Genomic DNA, 21,348 nt, shown 5'->3' with positions numbered 1-21,348 from the left:
AAGAATTTCTCCTTCTCCTTCCACCGCGTTTCCCACATCTGTGGGGTCTAGTGTCGTGCATTGTTCGAACTTGGGACGGGTAGCCAAGACAGAACATCATGTGCCTAGCTGCATATGCAACCAGTATCACGCATGAGGGGAGCGTGTAAGCTAAAATGCCCGAGTTTGCTCCAATTCGTTCGACAGGTCATGTTCGGAGCGAAGGTTACTGACTAAGGAGGATGGCCTTGCTTGCTTTACTGACGTTGCAAGCAATGTGGTTTTTCCAGATATCTGGAATCCCTTGTTTACATACAGCAAAGCCCGGGAATTCGGAGCTATAAAAGGGCGAAGGAATGGTTAATTTACCCTTTTGTTTTGAGCTGAAGTTCACCATGGCACGTGAATCGACGGGCAGTGTTATGACTAAAATTCAAAGCAGTGAATATAAACTAATCAAGAGAGATGGGCTCAGTTCTGATGTTTGAAAGAAGTTCCTACTTGTGGTCACTGCAGATAGTCAGCAGACATGGTATGTTTCCTGTGAAATTTGCAATGCACTGTTAACATGTAATCCCAGTAAAACTCATTTAAAAAGAAACACGTTTGCAAATTTAATGTTGGCTTTTCTCGCCAAGTATTGCACGGCATTACAAAGCAAACCGTAACTAGCGCGTGTGATTTCATGTGTGCCAAAGATTTACGACCGTTTAACACTGTTGCCGGAGAAGGCTTTAAAGAATCGGGGCAAGAACTCATTAATATCGGTGCTAATTTTGGAAAAGTATATATTGTTGATGTGTTACCGCATCCTTCCACCATCAGTAGAAACGTCCAAGCAAAGGCAGATGAAATACGAAGCGAAAGAATGCCGCTGATTATTTCTGCTATGCACGACAAATGTTGCTCGGCTTCTGTTGATATGTGGACTGACCAATACACCAAACCCATTATCAGACGCTGACTACGCAATATATAGACAGAGAGTGGAAGCTGATCAGCAATGTAGTTTTTACTACAAAATTTGCAAATACAAAGAAAACAAGTGTAAGTATAATTGAGGAAGTTCACGAAAGAATGTCCGAGTTAAACATTCCTCAGTGTGATTATGAAGACATGTTTTTTGTAACAGATCAGTGTTCAAACATAAAGACAGCTTTCGAAGAACATAGACGTGTGCCTTGTGCTGCTCACTGCATAAATACAGCACTTGCGCACGTATTCGATGAAACTAGATTTCTTATGAAAGATGCTCCACTATCTGCAAACACAATAAACTCCACAAAGGCAGTAGTGAGGTACCTGAAAAGGCGGTCTTGCTGCCCAGCTTCAAACAACGGTACAGCAAGAAGTAATGACGACGTGGAATAGTCTCTATACGATGTTACAGTCTGTTTTTAAGCAGGAGGAATACACGTGGCAGCACGTGAAATTCATTAATCATTTCTCCGACAGGAGCGACATTTACTACACGATTTTCCAGTATTGCTTACCTATATATATACGAGGCCGCCCGAGTTCAGTATATTGCAGAATCACAGTCTAAAAGTACGAGTTTAATTATTGACAGTTACATGCTCAGTCATAAGTCCACCATTGAGGCAAAAGCGAATGTTTCCATAGATAAAGGTGCGCGAGACAAACAGCAGAGTACGAGGAGAAGCGAGCACGTCTACCTGTGCCTGAGACAGCGCGTGAAGGTGCGAGTACGAAGGGGCAAGTTCGAACGAACATAGCTCGCCTCGCCTGTGAGAAGCGAGGCTCGATCATAGCCATACTCGCCAAATATGAACCGAGCACAGAGCGTGTTTTGCACGACACTAGTGGGGTCGCGGGTGTGAACTCTGTCGCACATGTGGATTTGGCCTTGTTTTACGGCCGTATGCCCTACCTGACGCCAACCCTATATGGAGGGATGTAATTACTATTGCGTGTTTCTGTGATGGTTGGTAGTGTGGTGTGTTGTCTGAATATGAAGAGGAAAGTGTTGGGACAAACACAAACCCCAGTCTCCGGGCCACAAGAATTAGCCAGAAGTGATTAAAAACCCCGACAGGCCGGGAATCGAACCCGGGACCACCTGAACCGAAGGCCTCAACGTTGATCATTCAGTCAGCGAGTCGGACATGATAGATAAAGAACAAAGCATGTGTAATTCCACCTCAGCCGAATCAAATCTGTACCTCGAAAACGCCTACAACGAAGCATTCACGATGAAAACTTACTAGATGTCACTCTCCAAACTCAGCGGTAGGAGTTCTGTCTCTTACAGGTGGAGATAATGTCGTTGCATACGCCGGAATGATGAATATGATTCATTCATTTCGCTGAAATATAGTCTTTCTCACTGAACATTTCAAGTATGATGATCATCATTGCATTGTTCGTATGACCATTTGGTGCCTATTTTAGCCTACCAAACGTTCCTGTTTTGTCAGAAAGTCTGTGGAAATCAATAGAACTCAGAATATTTAGCAGTTCGAAACCAGCTCTACACGTCATCGTCGCGAATTTCAGCTGCAGAATCATTCTCGTTTTTATTTTTCTCAATATCAATGTAAAATACAGACGAAACAGGGATTATACAAATAGAATATTATAATTTTGTGTGGTTTTTTAGCCTTGTTTTAGACCAGGGCCTCTCAGGGTGCATGCGTCTGGTGCATGCACTGTGCACGGTGCAAAAGACGACTTCGTTTGGTTGACCAGAGTGCAGACCCCCACTCCTCGATTTGGAGCAATAGCGCTGTCTCTCTCTTAGTTTTCTTAGTGTTGGTTGTGAGACCCATTTTTTCCCCAACTCTGTTAAGCTTGTCTAAGTACAGTTGTAGGCTTTCAATACTACTGGCAAGAAGTACTGTGTCATCCGCATATCTGAGTGTGCGTATTAGTTCTCCGTCGACCTTGATTCCCACTTCTGTATCAGTTACTGCCATAAATACAGCTCCCGAGTAGATGTTGAATAATAATGGGGACAAACACAGCCTTGTCAAACTCCTCGCCTAATTTCCATGTATAGGCTGATGTATCACCATCAATCTTCACCGCAGCTTTTTGATTCCAGTAGAGGTTTTCGATGATTCTTATATCTTTATTGTCAATTCCAGTTTGTTGAAGTATTCTGATGAGCTCATCGTGTTTCACTCTATCAACGCTTTTTCATAATCTATGAAGCAGGCAAATGCATTTTTCTGTTGGTCCCAGCATTCTTGGAGGAGTTATTGATGATGCTTGTTGTTTAAAGGGGCCTAACATCGAGGTCATCGGCCCGGAGGAGTTATTAATCCAAATAGATCATCACGAGTTCCATAACCATTTCTAAATACAAATAGCGTATCTTCTATCTGGTCTTCACATTTCTTTCTTATTTGGGCATGTATAATTCTCAGGAAGGATTTCAACAAATGGCTTATTAAGCTTATAAGACGATATTCGTTGCATTTTTAGAAGTTGATTGTCTTGGCAGGGGAATGAAAGTAGATAATAAGCCTATCCTTAGGTATTTCTCCAGAGTTATGTATGTTATTGAAGAGGTCCACTATCTTATTAATTTGTTCATCATTGATAAGTTTGATAACTTCAGATGAAATCTCACCAGGGCCCAAAGTTTTTTCCATCTTTTAATTGATTTATGGCATGAGTTACTTCCGATTTCAAAATTATTGGCCCATCTGCGTATTTATCTGCGGTTATCAAAAAAGAGGTCTGTAATATATTTTTCCCGTGCTTTGAGCCTGTTAATATGATTTATAGTAGGTTTACCAAAGTTACCTTATACAAAATTGGGCATCTTCCGCCTGAAGGTCCCATTTACTTCTTTGATGACTTAATGCATATTAATGGCGTCATGCTTTTCATTGATGGTCTGTATAGTTTTACATTTTCATTCATCCAATCGTGTTTGGGTTTCCTAATTTCTCTTCTAATTTGATTATTAATCTGCCGATGTTGATCATTGTTGGATTTAACATTCCTGCGTTTTTCCATCAAATCCAGTATGTGTTCTGTCATTTATTTTATCTTCTTGTTTCTATTGTCTGACTGAAGGTGTTCCTTGCTTACTGTCACGAAAATGGTTTTTATTTCCTTCCATTGGTTCCTTACCTCTTGACTGTTAAATACTGGTTGCTTTAGTTCTTCATTAAATTCATGAGCAAGTTGTTGTTTTATTTGGCAATTCCTTATTTTCCTCACTCTATTATGCTTGAATGTTTGTTTTTATGCATCAGCGACTGCCCCTGGATATGTACTAACCCTTTTAATAAAGTGGTCTCGAAAACCAAGAATAACGGCCGAGAGGATTCGTCGTGCTGATTACACGACACCTCGCAATCTGCAGGCCTTAGGGCTGAGCAGCGGTCACTTGGTAGGCCAAATAGCATACGATGTTGTCCGAAACCTGCCTAGTGAGTACTAGGGAGCCGAGGGTCCAAGAAAACTTGCGCGTGCAGTATTGATATGTCTGGAAGTGGTAAAGGTGTCGGTGACGTACACTAGCGAGCAGAAAGTAGAGTCCATTTCCGTAGATCGCTCTAGTGTTGTTTGTTCCATAACGTTTCCACATTTACTGCACCCGATCCGTACTGCTTTTCTCTATGACTGGCTTTAAGAAAATACAGAGAAACAAAAAAAATCCAATAAACGATGTGACAGCCTGGTATAAAATGAGAGGGGTCAAAAATAGCCTCCCTTATTGATATTAGCTATGGTTGGAGTAATATGAAGAGGTAGGCTAGCCGAATATAATATGATTAGAGACTCGATCTCTTAGGCGGACGGGTATGAAGTCCTCATCTATTGAGGGAGGTAAGAAACTTGTCAGTCATGTTGCTGGAAGAATGGAAGTGTGTGTGTGGGGGGGGGGGCTGTTAGACATTTCATTACCAACCTAAATCGCTGTTTCTGTATGGTCTGGACTTCCTGCACGCAAGAGTACATCAGCTGGCCACCGAAGTTCTGGGTCTGAGGGTGTGTGAATAATCGTAACAAATAGCATGCATTTAAAGCAACTACGAAAACAGGAGGTGTAGTTGGCATTGCACTCTAATGTCACCTTGCCGTTTTCTTGTCGTGTTTCTCTTTAACGAAGTACACCACTAGTGTAATTACCCGTTCTTTCCACGGGGAATTTTGGTAATACAACTCATAAAGAAACAACTAGCCGCCTCCCAACAGTTCACAGGTTATACCGAAAATTTTAGGCCTACGATTCTCAGCCAAGTACTCGACCTTGTTCTTACAGGAATCGACTAGTCGACGTTAGAGAATATGGCTTGAACCTACACCAGTTGGAGAATACTGGGTTTACTACACTCGCTCCAACCTCTTGGCTACAACTGTCTGTGCCGTATATTAAATAAGAAAGCGATGAGGGGGAGACTGTAGCTATCTTTTCTGATTGCCATCACATGCTCAAAAGAACCAGTGCCCCGTCAGTACATGCACGTTCCACAGCTTACGTAATGGATTATCACATTTTTGCGATATCACACTCGCGGAATTCTTCACTTTCAGCCAATCGACAAAGCAAGAAGCAGAGTTGCCAACTGTTCCAACTCAGAATATTGTAACGTGGAGGCGAGTAGGAGGTAAATAAATACACGACTGGTGGCGCTTACCCGAGATTTATTAACTAACACTAATTGCTATACAAACTACACAAGCACACAATTAAGTTAGTTCACGGCTCTCTCTGTTCTTACTGTTCAGTCATACTAACAGTTCACTCACACTTACACACTAACCAGTTAACTCTACACGCACTTGTGCAACTGTCATTTGGACCCTAGGACGGTTCACGATTAAATCCACTGTACAACGATAGCGACCGCACGGTTTACAGTTTTTGCGCACGCAGTCAGTCTCACATTCACACTCACAGCTGTCTTTGTTGACAGTCCCATGTCGCTCAGCTGCACCGTTCCGCCTTCGCCGTCAATTCTCAGACACTTTAGCACACTGATCCGGTATCCTACAGCAGTACACACACTTCACAGCCGGTCTTGCTGGCTGGACCACTAGCGTAACTGAGTTCAAATTGAACCGCTGAGGCTCGTCTGGCCTGACTTATATAGGGAGGCCGGTCCTTCCAGATTTTTCGGACGAGGAGAAATCCCTGGAGCTCTCTCGAAATCGAATGCTCTGGTTACACCTTACTCGTTGTTCCTCACACCGTCGGAAGGCACAGAGTGATAGTAGTAGTAGGAGTAGTAGTAGTAGTAGTAGTAGTAGTAGCAGGTGGGCTAGCCAATGCACGCTCAACTGTCTCTGACTGGTTATCTGCAATGCCGAGAGGGCGCGTTGGAACCAGAACCAGACTGTCTCGCTCCTCCCAAAGCCTTATAACAAAATGGCGGACACCGTCAAAATACATAGACGATATATATATATATTACAATTTGCTTTACGTTGCACCGACACAGATGTGTCTTATGGCGACGATGGGATAGAAACGGGCTAGGAGTGGGAATAAAGCGGCTATGGCCTTAATTAAGGCACAGCCCCAGCATTTGTCTGGTGTGAAAATGGGAAACCACGGAAAACCATATTTAGGGCCACCGACAGTGGGGTTTGAACCCACTATCTGCAAAATGCAGGCTGATAGCTACGTGGCCCAAACGCGCACAGCCACTTGGTCGTCACAATATGGTCTGCCTGGCATGTCGAGAGATATGAACGCTATCAAGGGGCAAAAGAGCTGTACACGGTCTAACAATACTAAAAGGCGTCATAAATGTTAGCTATCGTAGCAGCCTGCAACCTGCCGCTCGGAAATATTGTCAATTTTTCATGTGTGTGCCCCCTTATTTTTAACTCTTAGGAATTGAATTCTTGAAACAAGTTTGTTAGCTATTACTTATGACCTAATGGGAACTTCTGTGCCAAATTTCACTCATTGATTTGGTGTTATCTGAGATATCGGGATGAGTGAGTGATACTGTGCATTTTGATTTGTTTCAAATGATTATCGGGGAAGGACTTGGAATTCAAAGCTGAATGCACGCTCATTCTTCGTACGTCTATTTTCCAATTCGCTTTAGGAATATGTTGCATTTCTTATGTTTCTGGGCAATTTCACCAGTTTTCCCTTCTATAAAGTAACTCATTTAGCACAGCTCGAAACTGAAAATAGTCCCTATGTTTATCAGTACCGGTTTCTGAATTACATGTATTTCGTTTGTTTTGCTGTTCCAGGGAAGACTACGAAAGTGCCGCTGTATTTCGGACTGACGAAGAGAAGGAGAACTACTTCTCTGAGCTGAAAACAGCTGCCGAGTCTGGATGGGATTTCTCAAGCCGTTGGTTTGTTTTGAACAGTACCAATAAAGGTGAAAGTTCATCTTCTCAATACTATTAAATATTTCAGTTATTAATACCTAGTTTGCATTTGGGAGATACCCCGGTGACAATTTCTGCTCACAATAATATATCAATGAAATTTAAGTGGTGATAAAAAATGGTATAACAGTAAAAAATACAACGACTAATTGTATGAAAATAGAGTATTACAGTAACTTACATAACGAAAAGATAACAATAAAAAGAAGAGCTATCGCTGCGGGAGGTCATTGTTAATTCGTCCCCTCACTCTTTCGTATCAGTGTTGGGCAACGGCGCGGTTCCCAAGTCGCCGTGGCACATCTGAAGCCGACGAAATCGCCACCCAAACGCAAATTCCATTATAAAAACTCGAAAATTATTTTTAACCTTTTTGTGAATCCTATGCACTTCCAACCTGGAAACAAAGACTAGATTTACAGTTCGAATTAATATCAGTGCAAAATGTTACATTTTAAAACATCTGTGTCACGGTAAAAATTGGTGAAGATATATTCAAACATTTTTTTAGTTGCTAAGGAAATGAAATTTACAATTTGTAGCTAAAATGTTGGCTCAGTTTGCTTCTACTTATTTGTTTTTACAAGTCAACGATGCCAACTCAAAATCCAGATCCCGTTTGACTGACAGACTTCTTTTGGCGCTGTTCAAAATAGCATTAACTGAAACAAACCCACATTTTAGTGAATGATTGTAGATGCAACTTACAAATAGAAATGAAAGACAATTAAAAGTAAAATCTTGTAATGTGTTATTTCTATAATTTACCGCAATCAATGTTTATCTAAGAATCAGCAACTGCCACTGTACTCATTATCCGTTAGTACCATCTACCGGTTCGTTCCCAACTACGTTGTGTTTGCTGACTTTTAGGGTTTCTTATCAAATGTTTTAGGGTTTGCCATTCATGTGATAATATATTGACAGACTGAGGACTGTCAATAGCTACTGTGGCAGGTATGGTTAAAAGTGTTATTGTACAGTATCAACATTAATTCCCCAGTTTTGTTGTACAATAAATAAATTACCGGTATACGTTGAAATGAATTTTAGTTTAAATTGTGTTAATTCGTGGATGGTAAACATTTAAAGGAGATGCGTTTTATGAATGAATATCTAGTTATAGTGCGTCTTTTAACCTCTCGGTTCTCTCCTGCAAATATTCTTTAACATTAGTCTTTTAGGCCTGGTTTTCTCTTTGCTATTTAATTTGATATGCCATACTGAATTTCTGTGGTGACATCCGTCAGTTGCTTAATTTTGGTGTCTTAACTGTCCATTCAATTTGCTGAGGAAAAATCCACATCAGTAGTGGTAGTGTACGTTCTGACGAACTTGACAATTCCGCCCAAACTGCAGCAAACTGTCTGCAGCAGTATAAGTAATGTAGGAAAATATCACTAGTAACGTGATTATGATGATTATCAGTTCCTAATATAACTATTTTAAGGCCCAAAATTTACGGGAACCAAATCGAGTAATATTAAATCCAAGACCCAAAATTAACGGGAACTAACTCTATCTCCAGAAGTTCGGTTTCAGAACCAAATTGAGAACTCCGGGATAGTTAATGCAATGTTTAAAACAGTTTGCGGCTTCTACCTTGTATTTAACGTCGCTAATTTCTGTTCTTGTATTTTCAGGTAACATTACAAATATGAAAATAAGATCCATCATTCCAGTGGACTTAAATGCAATTATATACTGGAATGCTCAGATTTTGTCCGAGTACTTCAAAATGTTGGGGAACATTCCTAAATCAACCGAATACAGAGGAATAGCTGAACAGTGGCTGGATGCTGTGACGAAAGTCCTGTGGCACGAGGAAGTTGGTGCATGGCTAGACTATGACATGATCAACGATATGAAGAGAGATTACTTCTATCCTTCCAATATAGCTCCACTGTGGACTGGATGTTATCATGCTGAACAGAGAGACCAGTATATTGGTAGAATACTCAAATATTTGGAACGTAGCCGCATAATGATCAATATGGGTGGAATTCCAACAACTCTGGAGCATTCAGGAGAACAGTGGGATTATCCAAACGCTTGGCCCCCACTTCAGTACATCATGATCGAAGGCTTGGATGCGACAGGAGATCCATGGGCACGGGAGCTGGCATTTAAGATTGCAGAAAAGTGGGTGCGCTCCAACTACAAGGCATATAACGAGACAGAAGCCATGTATGAGAAGGTATTTTTATTTATTTATTTATTTATTTATTTATTTATTTATTTATTTATTTATTTATTTATTTATTTATTTATTTATTTCATACTGTGTCGAATTTCGTATGTTAACATTCTTCAACATAATGTGAAAAGAGAAACTTAACGGTAATGTAGTTAATTACGGCACTGTACTTCTACAAACATAACTTTCCATCAGAAACAATTTTCAGTGCATGTAAATCAGTTGCTTAGATACTAATCAGATGTTGCACTGCGGCATGTGGGCGAGTCAGTACATCTGTCGACTGCTTCTTGAATGACATGGATTCTTCCATTCTTCGACTGTTTGAATGGTGAGTTCTGAACTGACTTGTGAGCACAGTGTGTATACTGTACGTTTCACGTAGGGCTAGTCGTTTCGGAATAGCACCTCAACTCATCCGCAAAACCTCTCTTTAGGACCTCGTAATGTAATTTAATATCAAGAGGAACATTGCTGTATCAGTAGTGTATCCGGACCCTCAGCTGCGGGTAGAAATATTGATGTTTCTCCCAGAGTTCACTGGCATGTTAACTGTGGTTGTTACTTTTATGGACCGAGCTCGATAGCTGCAGTCGCTTAAGTGCGGCCAGTATCCAGTATTCGGAAGATAGTAGGTTCGAACCCTACTGTCGGCAGCCCTGAAAATGGTTTTCCGTGGTTTCCCATTTTCACACCAGACAAATGCTGGGGCTGTACCTTAATTAAGGCCACGGCCGCTTCCTTCCCACTCCTAGCCCTTTCCTGTCCCATCGTCGCCATAAGACCTATTTGTGTCGGCGCGACGTAAAGCAAATAGCAAAAAAAAATTGCTTTTATGGCTCACGCTATTTACTGCTATTGATTTAATTTGATGGGTCAGAGTCTTGGCAGAAAGAACCTGACAATTGACCTCTCATGACATGAGTTGTCATGAACATGAATGGTAGTTAAGGAAGAAAGGAGACAATACTGTCATCCACCTCCATGGCTGAATACTTTAAAACACGATGCACGATAGGACAGGGAAACTACATTTATTACATGATCTCCAGCAATAATAATAATAATAATAATAATAATAATAATAATAATAATAATAATAATCTCCGTCCGCTTCTCCCATATCCTGCAGGTGTCGCAGGTGCGAACTGTGTCCCACATACGGACTTGGCCCTGTTTTACGACCGGGTGGCCTTCCTGACACCAGTCTTTGTGGAGGGATATATTCACTATTGCGTGTTTCTGTGGTAGTTGGTACTCGGATGAGCAATTGCATTAGAGATAGCTGCCGTTTTGGTGAAATGGCGATTTTGTCAGCCAGGGAATGTAATAGTAAAGCATGGCGCATGACTGTGATTTCGTCAGACCTCGTTCTGGCCGTGAGAGTAAGAGTCGAGCACAGGATGGGTAGGAGATGAGATTTCAGCGCATACAGCCAGACGTATGCTCTATTCCATTTCCGAAGTCATGTAGGCACTCAGCTTTCAACGGGGCACTTTATGTGTACCGTGAGTATGTGGATTCAGACAAAACCATCACCGCCAGGGCCAACGGTTGTGGTGTGTTACATGTTGATTACAGGGATCGCCGTCGGCTGGCTCAGAAGGTAAGAGCGGATGACATGCCCCAGTGCAGCAGATCACTCGCGAATTCAGTGCTGGACAACAACAAAGTGTGCGCAGCCATTTCCTCGCAAAAGAGTACAGAAGCCACTACTTCTGTAGGGTACCTCTGCTCACCTCACCTCATGTTACAGTTACAAGGCACAACGATTTATATTGATATGGGCAAAGGAACACTGCCATTGGACTCTCAAAGACAGAGGCGGCAGCCCTCAAGAGCAAATAGCACGTGAACACCCGATTCTCATGCATATCCACGCATTCATGGAAAACTTAAAATAATTTCCTTTGTTTCAACCAGTTTTTATCAATCGCTCGAATGCATTCGACTTACATCGAAGCCCCGTTACACTGACAGCAGTTCGCACAGGGAGCACACTGGATTTTGTGCTACGATCCTCACGACTATGAGCATGCGCAAGAAGAAGACGTACAACCCTCAAACCAGAGATAGTATTACAGTTGACCACGAGGATCCGCCACCTCCCGTATTACTGCGTCTCAGAAGTTACTGTTACATTACATTGCCGGAAGATTTCGCTAGTAATTCTGGACAAGTTGGATAGGTGTATGTAAATCACGGGATGAAGTGTGCTTTGCGTTGTAGGTAGACAATCGTTTCAAGTGAAATTAATTTAGCATAATGTTTATGCTTGTTATCATACCTTGATGAACTTCATAGTATGTAAAAACCAAGAATAGTGTTCGAATTCTTTGATAGTCGCTACAGTACGGCATTGTAGCAAAATTGCTGTGAATATTACTTTCACCGGGCAGAGTAGCTTCGGCTAACGGTGGCCCGGCTTCCAGCTCTGTATTCGGGAGGCGGTGGGCTGGGCGACTGTCCTGAGAATGGTTTTCCGTGGTTTACATTCTCTTCACTAAGACGAATGCCGGGATAGTTCCTTTTGTGCGCCACTGCCTCTCTCCTTCACTGCAGCAGCAGTAGTAGTAGTTTTGTTGTACACTCGCAGATTATTCTCAAATAAAATGGATCCTCGGTTATAGACGCTCTGGAGAAGGAACCGTACAAGAACTTTTAGTGAAATTATTATTTTATTTTATTTACCGATTTGCGTTATACTTTGGTATATTTGAGACGTGAACTAAAATGATGTGAACCTCCTGAACATTTTGTCACGAGCCGCCACTGCCTCGAAGAATGGAATGGAAAAAAGGTCGCCTGAACAAATTGAGTTGACGTATCAATTGTTACATGCCGACGTGGACGGCAGGGTAAGAGTGTATCGTCAAGCGCATTAAGGCAAAGGATCCCTCCACAGTTGTCTATAAATTGCACTCTCAATTAGTATATCCAAAACGTAAGCAATCTTGGTATAATGTTTGACGAACATCTGTCCTGGTCTGCCCAAACTATATCTGTGTGTAGAAAAATATACGGAACGCTACATTGTCTCAGTAAATTTAAATTCACTTTCCCTTTTAAACTAAAGAAAATTAGTGTTGAACACTTGCATTACCTAATTTTGATTGTTGCTGTATAGTTTACAACAATCTAGGAGAAAAATGGGGAAGGAAATTACAGTGTGCTCAGAATGCTTGTGTGGGATTTATCTGTGGACTTCGTTACGCTGACCAGTTACACCGCCGTACACATGGCTCGGTTGGCTTCGCTTTTCGCGCACTTCATACTCTTTTCCCTTCTGCATAATATACTTAAAATTTCTTAACCAGCGTATCTCCGTGATCGCACCAAACTCCTCTCACAGACCGTAACAAAAATATCAGATCTTGCAGTAGAATGTGTTTATCCCTTCCTTTATACAGAACAACAATCTACGCGAAACAATTCAGTCACAGCAACCCGACAATGGAATCTCCTACCAGTGGATGTCAGAAGCATGTCCAGCAGCTCAGCTTTTAAACATGCCTGTGTCGAAATACTAGGTAAACAAGAATGAAACGTCTAGTTTTGACCTGAAAAGACCTCCTCCTCATAATTATTTCCCTCTTATTTTCACGGATCATGATCTTCTTCTCCATCTTCGTACTATTCCTTCTCTTCACTTAATCGAAGGTGATATTTCGGTATCTTCTTGAAATGTAGTCTATATATTTTTGAAACTTGATTTTAATTAGTATATCTAGTACCCTCATATGTTTTTGTGTACATATTAAGTGTTTTATTGTCCGACTTCTTGGCTGAATGGGCTTCGGATCAGAGGGTCTCGGGTTCGATTCTCGGCCGGGTCGGGGATTATTATCGCTTCTCATTAATACTTCTGACTCGGGGACTGGGTGCTTTTGCTTGTTCCAACACTTTCCTCTTCATATACAGCCAACATACCACACCACCGAAACACGCAATAGTGATTACATCCCTCCAAATAGAGTTGCATCAGGAAGGGCATCCGGTTGTTAAACAGGGCCGAATCCACATGTGCTAAATAGATCGCATTCGCGACCCCACAGTGTAGGAAAAGCGGAAGAAGAAGGTGTATATATATATATGTTATGATTTGTTTTTGTGTATACTCTATCATTCTTCCTTAATATCACCGGGATTAATTATTTTTAATACTATTATTGTTATTATTGTTAATATTTTTCATCTTATTGTCATCTCTTTTTTCTCTTTGCATCAATTAAAAGTAGTAGTTACTATTAACAGTGTTTTAGGTTTAGACTGGTTAGGTGTAAGAAAGGGAGAACAATCCTAAATTTGCCAGAATAAATACAATATATTATTATTATTTATTAGTATTATTATTGCCAAGAATAACGGCCGAGAGGATTCGTCGTGCTGACCACACGACACCTCGTAATCTGCAGGCCTTCGAGCTGAGCAGCGGTCGCTTGGTAGGCCAAGGCCCTTCATGGGTTGTAGTGCCATGGGGTTTGTTATTATTATTATTATTATTATTATTATTATTATTATTATTATTATTATTATTATTATAGGTATAAGCCAACATTATAATTGCATTGGTTTATTCTGAATATCGGCTCAATACAGCTTTAGCAGAACAACTCAGAACTAATGTTTTATACACGAACTGTAGCTTGAGCCCTCAACGATCGTCGTAGCTTCACTGAGTCAGAAGTTATCCAGAATGAAAATCTCCAGACGCCACGAATCGATAACAAAATGGTGGGGCGCCCCGCTCCGTCCCACGCGTGACATCACAATCCTTACTTGGTGAAATGTATTTCATTATTCAAGTATCACATGATATCACTTGATGAAAAATGAAATGGCTTATGGCTTTTAGTGCCGGGAGTGTCCGAGGACATGTTCGGCTCGCCAGGTGCAGGTCTTTTGATTTGACACCCGTAGGCGACCTGCGCGTCGTGATGAGGATGAAATGATGATGAAGACGACACATACACCAACACCCAGGCCCCGTGCCAGCAAAAGTAACCAATGATGGTTAAAATTCCCGACCCTACCATGAATCGAACCCGGGACCCCTGTGACCAAAGATCAGCACGCTAACCATTTAGCCACGATTTGATTTTTTGTATGAACGATTAATATTTAGCTGCAATGTGAACTGTACCCTGATTTCGTTATCATCAGGTTTTTCGCAATGCCCCCAGTATAGGAGCAATTTTAAATACGTATGTACGCAAAAAATATATCAAAGACTGGAAGGCCTCAGAAGCTGCAAGTTTACATACAAATAACACATAATCCATGCAGGAGCTGGAATACTTGCTGACTGGAAATATCCATGGGGATTCCAACAAAGTTAGATTTTCGAAAAATAATCTGAAATTGCAAAGGAATGAATTTCCATGACCACACTGATTGACCTTTCGCATCAAGTAGACAGCTCCCCCCTCATTCCGGCTTCTGTTATTACCATCACAGTCTGGGTTGTTCTATATGTTGCGTTCACCGGGACGAAGTTCAAAGAAAATGTTCATTCAAGGAGACGTTAAACTCAGATTCCGCTCAAGGTTAACTGAGATAGGGTACATTCCGAAACTGAAAACACCGAGCGACTTTACAGACACGGCATTCCAAGAAAAGGTGTTAAATCGATGGAACGTTGTTCTCTGTTTACAACCGTAGCCTGCTTCTGAGAAAGTGACCTATTACAACTTTGGAGATGGAATTGGCTTTTACAGTATACGGCATGTAAGTAGACAGCGTCCGTCCGAATTCGGTGATTGGTACGCGATGTAACAGACACCGTCACAAGATATGTCCTACCATATTAGTGGACACCTTTCTTTTAGCTGTCTTCCGTGCTCCTCCTGAATTATTAGCCTGTCGAGGTCAACCGACACTCGGCTTTTTGACAGGGACTCTGCCCTCTCAAAAATATCTGCATGGCGCGTCTCCTCGTGTATTTTCACCATTTTCAACGTCTAACAAACAGCATTAAATATTAATCATCCACCCATATACAAACTTGAATGAAATCAGTGTGTAACACCTCGAAGGCTTCCTTTGTGGGAAACTAAATAAAAATATATTTTAAAACATATTTCAGTACGGATATGAAAATGAAAACCTACAACCTGTTTTCCAGTCATTGACCGGGGCAGGGATGTAATGAATGAATCATATATAGGCTATTAGTACGATGGGGTCGCCACTCCCAAAGTGAATTATTAATGACTGATAGATGCTGTGAAATGTTAATGGAGAGTGTTGCTGGAATGAAAGATGACAGGGAAAACCGGAATACCCGGCGAAAAACCTGTCCCGCCTTCGCTTTGTCCAGCACAAATCTCACCTTGAGTGACCGGGATTTGAACCACGGTATCCAGCGGTGAGAGGCCGACGCGCTGCCGTCTGAGCCACGGAGGCTTACTTTACTACGGATATATTTAATTGAAATTTAGTTTCATCCTTACAATGGAGTAAATATTTCTTGTAACCCAACAAGTGGCAAGAGTCGATACTGTCCAGTCTCAACTACTATGCAGTGCCAGTGTTGAAAAATTCGACGTTTCGTTAGACAGCGCTTTTACAATTGGCTTTTATGTCGCACCGACACAGATAGGTTTTGGGGACGATGGGACAGGAATGGCCTAGGATTGGGAGGGAAGTGGCCGTGGCCTGCATAAAGGTACAGATCCAGCATTTGCCTGATGTGAAAGTGGGAAACCACGGAAAACCATCTTCAGGGCTGCATACAGTGGGGTTTGAACCCACTGTCTTCCGAATGGAAGCTCACAGCTGCGTGTCCCTAACCGCTCGGTGACAGCGTTTTTATAATTATAAATGTTATATAGTGACATTTACTGAACTGAACTCAAGGTAAGGTCTAAAGATGTCCTTTATCGTTAATTTGATACTCTCTGAGTTCTCCTTTCGTCATCCTTTGGCGCTCAGTATGTGTGTTCTCGTTTGAGACGGTTTACTTTCGCAAGATGGATGGCCACTAAGAGGCTAAACACTACTCAAGACAGTGAATGAATGATGTCAATATAATGCAATATTTATTTATTTATTTCCAACCACTTTCAACGTCTTTGATTTCATGTATATCTACCCCTTAGTTCTGTTTCCTGATACAGAGTCGAGAATGTGGCGAGATTACATGTATGGCATGTTTTACGGCCAGATGGCCTTCCTGATGTCAACCTTAGTTAAGGAGCTAATGAAAATTAAATGAATGAGGGTGAGTGAAATTGGGTGAGGATGTGGAAGGAACTGTTCTGGCATTTGGGCGGAAGTGAAATTGGAAAACCACATAAAATTATTCTCAGGACAGCCGACCATGGGATTCGAACCCACGCGTCTCCCGAATACAGAGTTCGGCTCCATAGGCGTAACGCGTTAACACGCACGGCCAATCCACTCGGCAACTTCTCTGATTATTTATTTATATAACATTGAACATTAGAGGCTTTTCGCCCGAATACATGTTCCCAATACCAATTTCCAAACAAACAGAATGAACCACTAATACCAACAACACTGAACAATTATAAACAGAATAAAGTCCCACAAACACTGCTGTGTGGCCTCTCACACATGAGCGGGTAGCCAGTGTCATATGCAAGATGCCACCCCTATATTTAAAACATTGACCTACTATACCTACTATGTGGCCCCTCACACGGGCGGAAAACCAGACCACATGTGAGACGCCATCCTCATTGAAAAAACAAAAACTAAATCTTCTATGCGGTCTCTAACATGGGCGGGTAACCAGGGTCACACCTACATCTAACTTAACACTATAATCCTAAATTAATTTTGTTTCCCCCCCCCCCCCACAGGGCGGAAAATCAGTCTACATGCAAGGCGCCACCCCTACAAATACTGTCCGGCCGTGTCATCCCCCCTGGTGAGAAAAGGAGCCGCTCTCCCAGGTATGATACGCCCGGCCCTGCCACGTGGAGCCCAAGAAGAAAACCCCACATACCCTAGCAGCTGACAATGCTAATTCGTTACCATTCCTTTTGCGGCAGGCCACATGTGGGAGGAAATACAGCTCCTCACGTGCCCCGCCTCCCTCTCTCCTTTCTCGACATATGTCTCGACCATTCCTTCACCGCCGTATTGTCAACCCACCTCTTACCCTCTAATTAACACTTACAAATTCTCTACCACATACATTTGGGATAGGACCGCCCTATCCCGCCCTCTTCCGGTTATATCCTGCCCTCCACCCTACCATATCTCTCTACAACCTCTTACCAACCTCCTTATAAGCACTCTCTGACCCCTAGTATCCCTCATATTCCAGACCTCTTCCCACATGTACCCCAACCTCACCCCCTCCAGGTATAGTTTAAATTTTGCTAGCCAGCACCCCTCATCCATGCTTTTTTTTGTTGTTCGTACGCAGCCTGTAGCACCTTCCCTCCCTCACCTCTTTTCAAACGCATCTTATGTTTGATTACTCTTTTAACACATTCCACCTCTATTTCTTCCCCGCACATTAATACCACCCCAGCATTCGCTGTACACTGCGGCAATGAGCAAATTTACTCATAATTTGTCCTAGTATAACCCTCTTTTCCTCCAGATCTCATACTACAGCACTCTACTTAATACTACTGACATTAAAACTAACCTCAGAGTTTTGTAACTTATATCCGGGAATTTTGCAACTAAAATGTTGACTACTGCTAGGGCTGCCATCCCCTTCCACTTTGCTCTCTTTATTTGTTCATCCCATCTCCCTCTTCTGTTTAAAAACACTCCTAGGTATTCTAACTTATTTACTTCTTCTATCTTCTCGCCCTGGACCATCCATTTCATTTCATTTTTTCTCCCTTTATGTTTCTGCATTACTATCATCTTAGATTTATTTCCGTTAGTTTTTAGGGCCCATTTCTTAGCATATTCCGACACCGCATTTAGACTTTGCTGAATCCCACCCCCAGTTAAAGTCAACAAAACCACGTTGTCCGCAAAGATCAGTCCTGAAATCTCTATCCCATTTAGAACCGGCACCGCCCAGTTATTTCCCCGTGTCCATCCAAAATGTCGTTAATGAATAAAATAAACAATATCGGGGATAATTTCCAACCTTTTTAAACCCATCTTGCAATCTATCGGACGACTTAATGTATTTTGCTCCAGTTTAACACAGCACCTGACCTTCTTATATATTGCCTCCACTGCACGGACCATCTTCCCAGAAACCCCCAACCTGCCCATTTTTTCTACTAATGCTCTTTTGCTTACCGTGTTGAACGCTGTTTCAAAATCGATTGCCGCCACATATACTTAACTATTCCCATACTCATGTATTCTTATAAAATCATCTTCACTATCATTATATTGTCTGACGTCCCATCCTAAAACACTCCTGGAAAACTGACAATACCGAATTTTCTTCCGCCCAGTCCCTTAATCTGTTTGCTAAATCTCCTGTGTAAATTTGACTTAGTGAGTCTAATAGTTATCCCTCTGGAATTAATCGGAATGTTCCTTGTAGATTGGGCATATTATCCCTGTCTTCCATTCCTTTGTGAATTTACCACCGTCTAAGATCCTATTAAATAAATTATGCCTTATATCATCTGTCCAAATTTACTTATTTCTTTCCAAAACCTATTGTTAATACCGTTACATCTCACCGCTGACCTGCCCCTAATTTTGCCTGTCACTTCCAGTGCTTCTTCTTTTGAAATTCCTTTGTCCACTTCAAATATCGATATCTCTATCTCTCATACAACGTTTCCCCCTCCTCCTATACCATTTCTCCTCCACTCCAAGTAATTTAAGAAAATAGTCCACCCACTGATCGCATTCGATACCTGGTTTCTCAAATCTCCTCTCACCCTTGTTAATTTTGTTTATTCTCTCCCACAATTTCTCAGTTTGGTTCATCCTACACTCCTTATTTATAGCTTCCGTTTGTTCTTTCATCCATAATTTCTTCCTCTCCATAATTACCCTTTTGTATCCTTTCCTTAAATTAAAGAAAACTACTCTTTGTGCACTCCCACCGCTTTTTCTATACTTTATAGCGCCCTCATAACCCTTTTAAGTAATTCTTCACAATCCTTACTGTACCACCCTTCCTCCTCTCTCCTTCGGTTTCTCCTGCCTCTGTATATCTGAGCTATCCTTTTAATTGGGTATATAATTAATTCCAATGCTCTGTCGATGTTGTTTTCCTTCAATGCTACCTTCCAGCCATACCTTACTAACTGTAACTCGTCTTTTAATATGGCATCTAATTCCCTACTTGCTTTCTCCGACCATTTATATTTGACGTACCTTCTCCCCAAATCTTTACCTCCCTTTAACTCTCTCCTCTTATTCACCCCCACCCTTCTTTCTACCAACACCCAGACCGGAAAGTGATGTGATTCTACCCAGTGTCCTATCCCCATCCTTTTGATTTCCTCTAACATGTCTTCTGAGCTAATTACTATATCTATTACACTTCCGCTCTGTGCTGTAACATGCGTCACTTTCCCCTCCTTTTCGCCCTCTTGCCAACCGTTCAGAATATATAAGTTTCCCGCTGCACACATCTCTAAAAGTTTATTGGCATAACTATTATTGACTGTATCTTCACTTCTACTTTCTCTCATTACCCTCCCGTCTTCTTTACTGTACATTAGACTTTACACCACTATCCTCACATTCCAGTCCCCAAATCGCAACAAACCCTCTTCTTCAAACTTCCCCCTTATAATACTAGTTTCTAACAATAACTCCGAAAAATTTAACATATGCATACTGCCACCCCAAGAGCTCATTATACGCTAAAGATAAATTTGCATTCTTTATCCTCCCGTCCTTCCTCCCCATATTAAGCCTAATCCAGATTACTTCTTCCATCTCTTTTCCAATATCATCTATTAGTTCACTAATCTCTTCTCTTATTAGCACCACTATCCCACCCTGCGTTTTCCCTTACTCCGCTCCTTTCTTTTGGATTTATGCTTAACCACCCCCCTCCATGTTATGCCCTTCCCTATTTCAAGCCACGTCTCTAAGAGTGCCAGAATATCAAAAATTTCCACTACTTCTTTAACCTTTTTATTACCTAATTTGCCTAGCTGTCCCTCAATATTGATAAAAACTTATCTTCCAATTTTGCTAAAACTTATCCTCCCCCTTCCACATTTCATCCCATGTTTTTGCTTCTCGTTACCATAACCCTCTCAGCTTCTAACTCCATTCCTTCTTTTCTTTACATATTTTGTCGCTCTCTTCCCTCTTTTTCCTCCGGACCTTTATTCCTTCTACCCCACGTCTTTTACTCATACTTCTCCCTTTGTTCATAATTTCTCTTCTCTCTTCCTTTCTACTCGCCCCTCGCACCTCCACCTTTTTTTTATTCACTTGTCCATAGCACTCTTCACTTGAAGTTTCTTGGGACTCTCCCTCAACAATCACCTCCCGGCTCCTCGTTTCCATTCCCGCACTGCACTGTCCACTTCCCCCTGGGTTGAGCTCCTCTCTTACCTCAGCTGGTTCCAACATCCTTCCTTTCGTCTTGCCCTGTCGTCAAGTCCTCCTCCATCTTGGAATTCTCGTCCAATGCTTGCAGTTTTGACATTGGCCACACTCGAACCCATCTTCCATTTGAAACCACTAGCTGTTGCCCCCTTATGTGGTCCTTCAACCCTTAGTGTCTGGCTCTCCCTAGATGCCTCTTCAAAGTTTTCAGATTCTCAATTCTCGGCCCATATCTCTCTTTACCCCAATGCTTTGTCCTTGTAAATTGCTCGCGTTCCTTATCACTATGTCGGCCATTAGGTATGATAGTAACTTCACTCTGATTTGTCTACGCTCTTTCGCTTTACCCACCCTTT

General features: G+C 41.8%; 1 protein-coding gene across 2 annotated transcripts in view; it reads left to right on the top strand.

Annotated features, from left to right (window-relative positions):
- LOC136864263 (trehalase) overlaps positions 1-21,348 on the top strand; it is a 467,477-nt gene that overhangs the window by 277,252 nt on the left and 168,877 nt on the right. For both annotated transcript variants that reach the window (XM_067141012.2, XM_067141013.2), the window contains exons 3-4: positions 7,174-7,307; positions 8,961-9,514. In XM_067141012.2, the coding sequence (XP_066997113.2) occupies positions 7,174-7,307; positions 8,961-9,514 (688 nt within the window). The remainder of the gene's footprint in view (positions 1-7,173; positions 7,308-8,960; positions 9,515-21,348) is intronic.

Source organism: Anabrus simplex, chromosome 2 (genome assembly GCF_040414725.1).
Source record: "Anabrus simplex isolate iqAnaSimp1 chromosome 2, ASM4041472v1, whole genome shotgun sequence".
NCBI classification, from domain to species: Eukaryota; Metazoa; Arthropoda; class Insecta; order Orthoptera; family Tettigoniidae; genus Anabrus; species Anabrus simplex.
The sequence above is the reverse complement of the archived record's forward strand: the minus strand, read 5'-3'. Positions and strand labels throughout refer to the sequence as shown.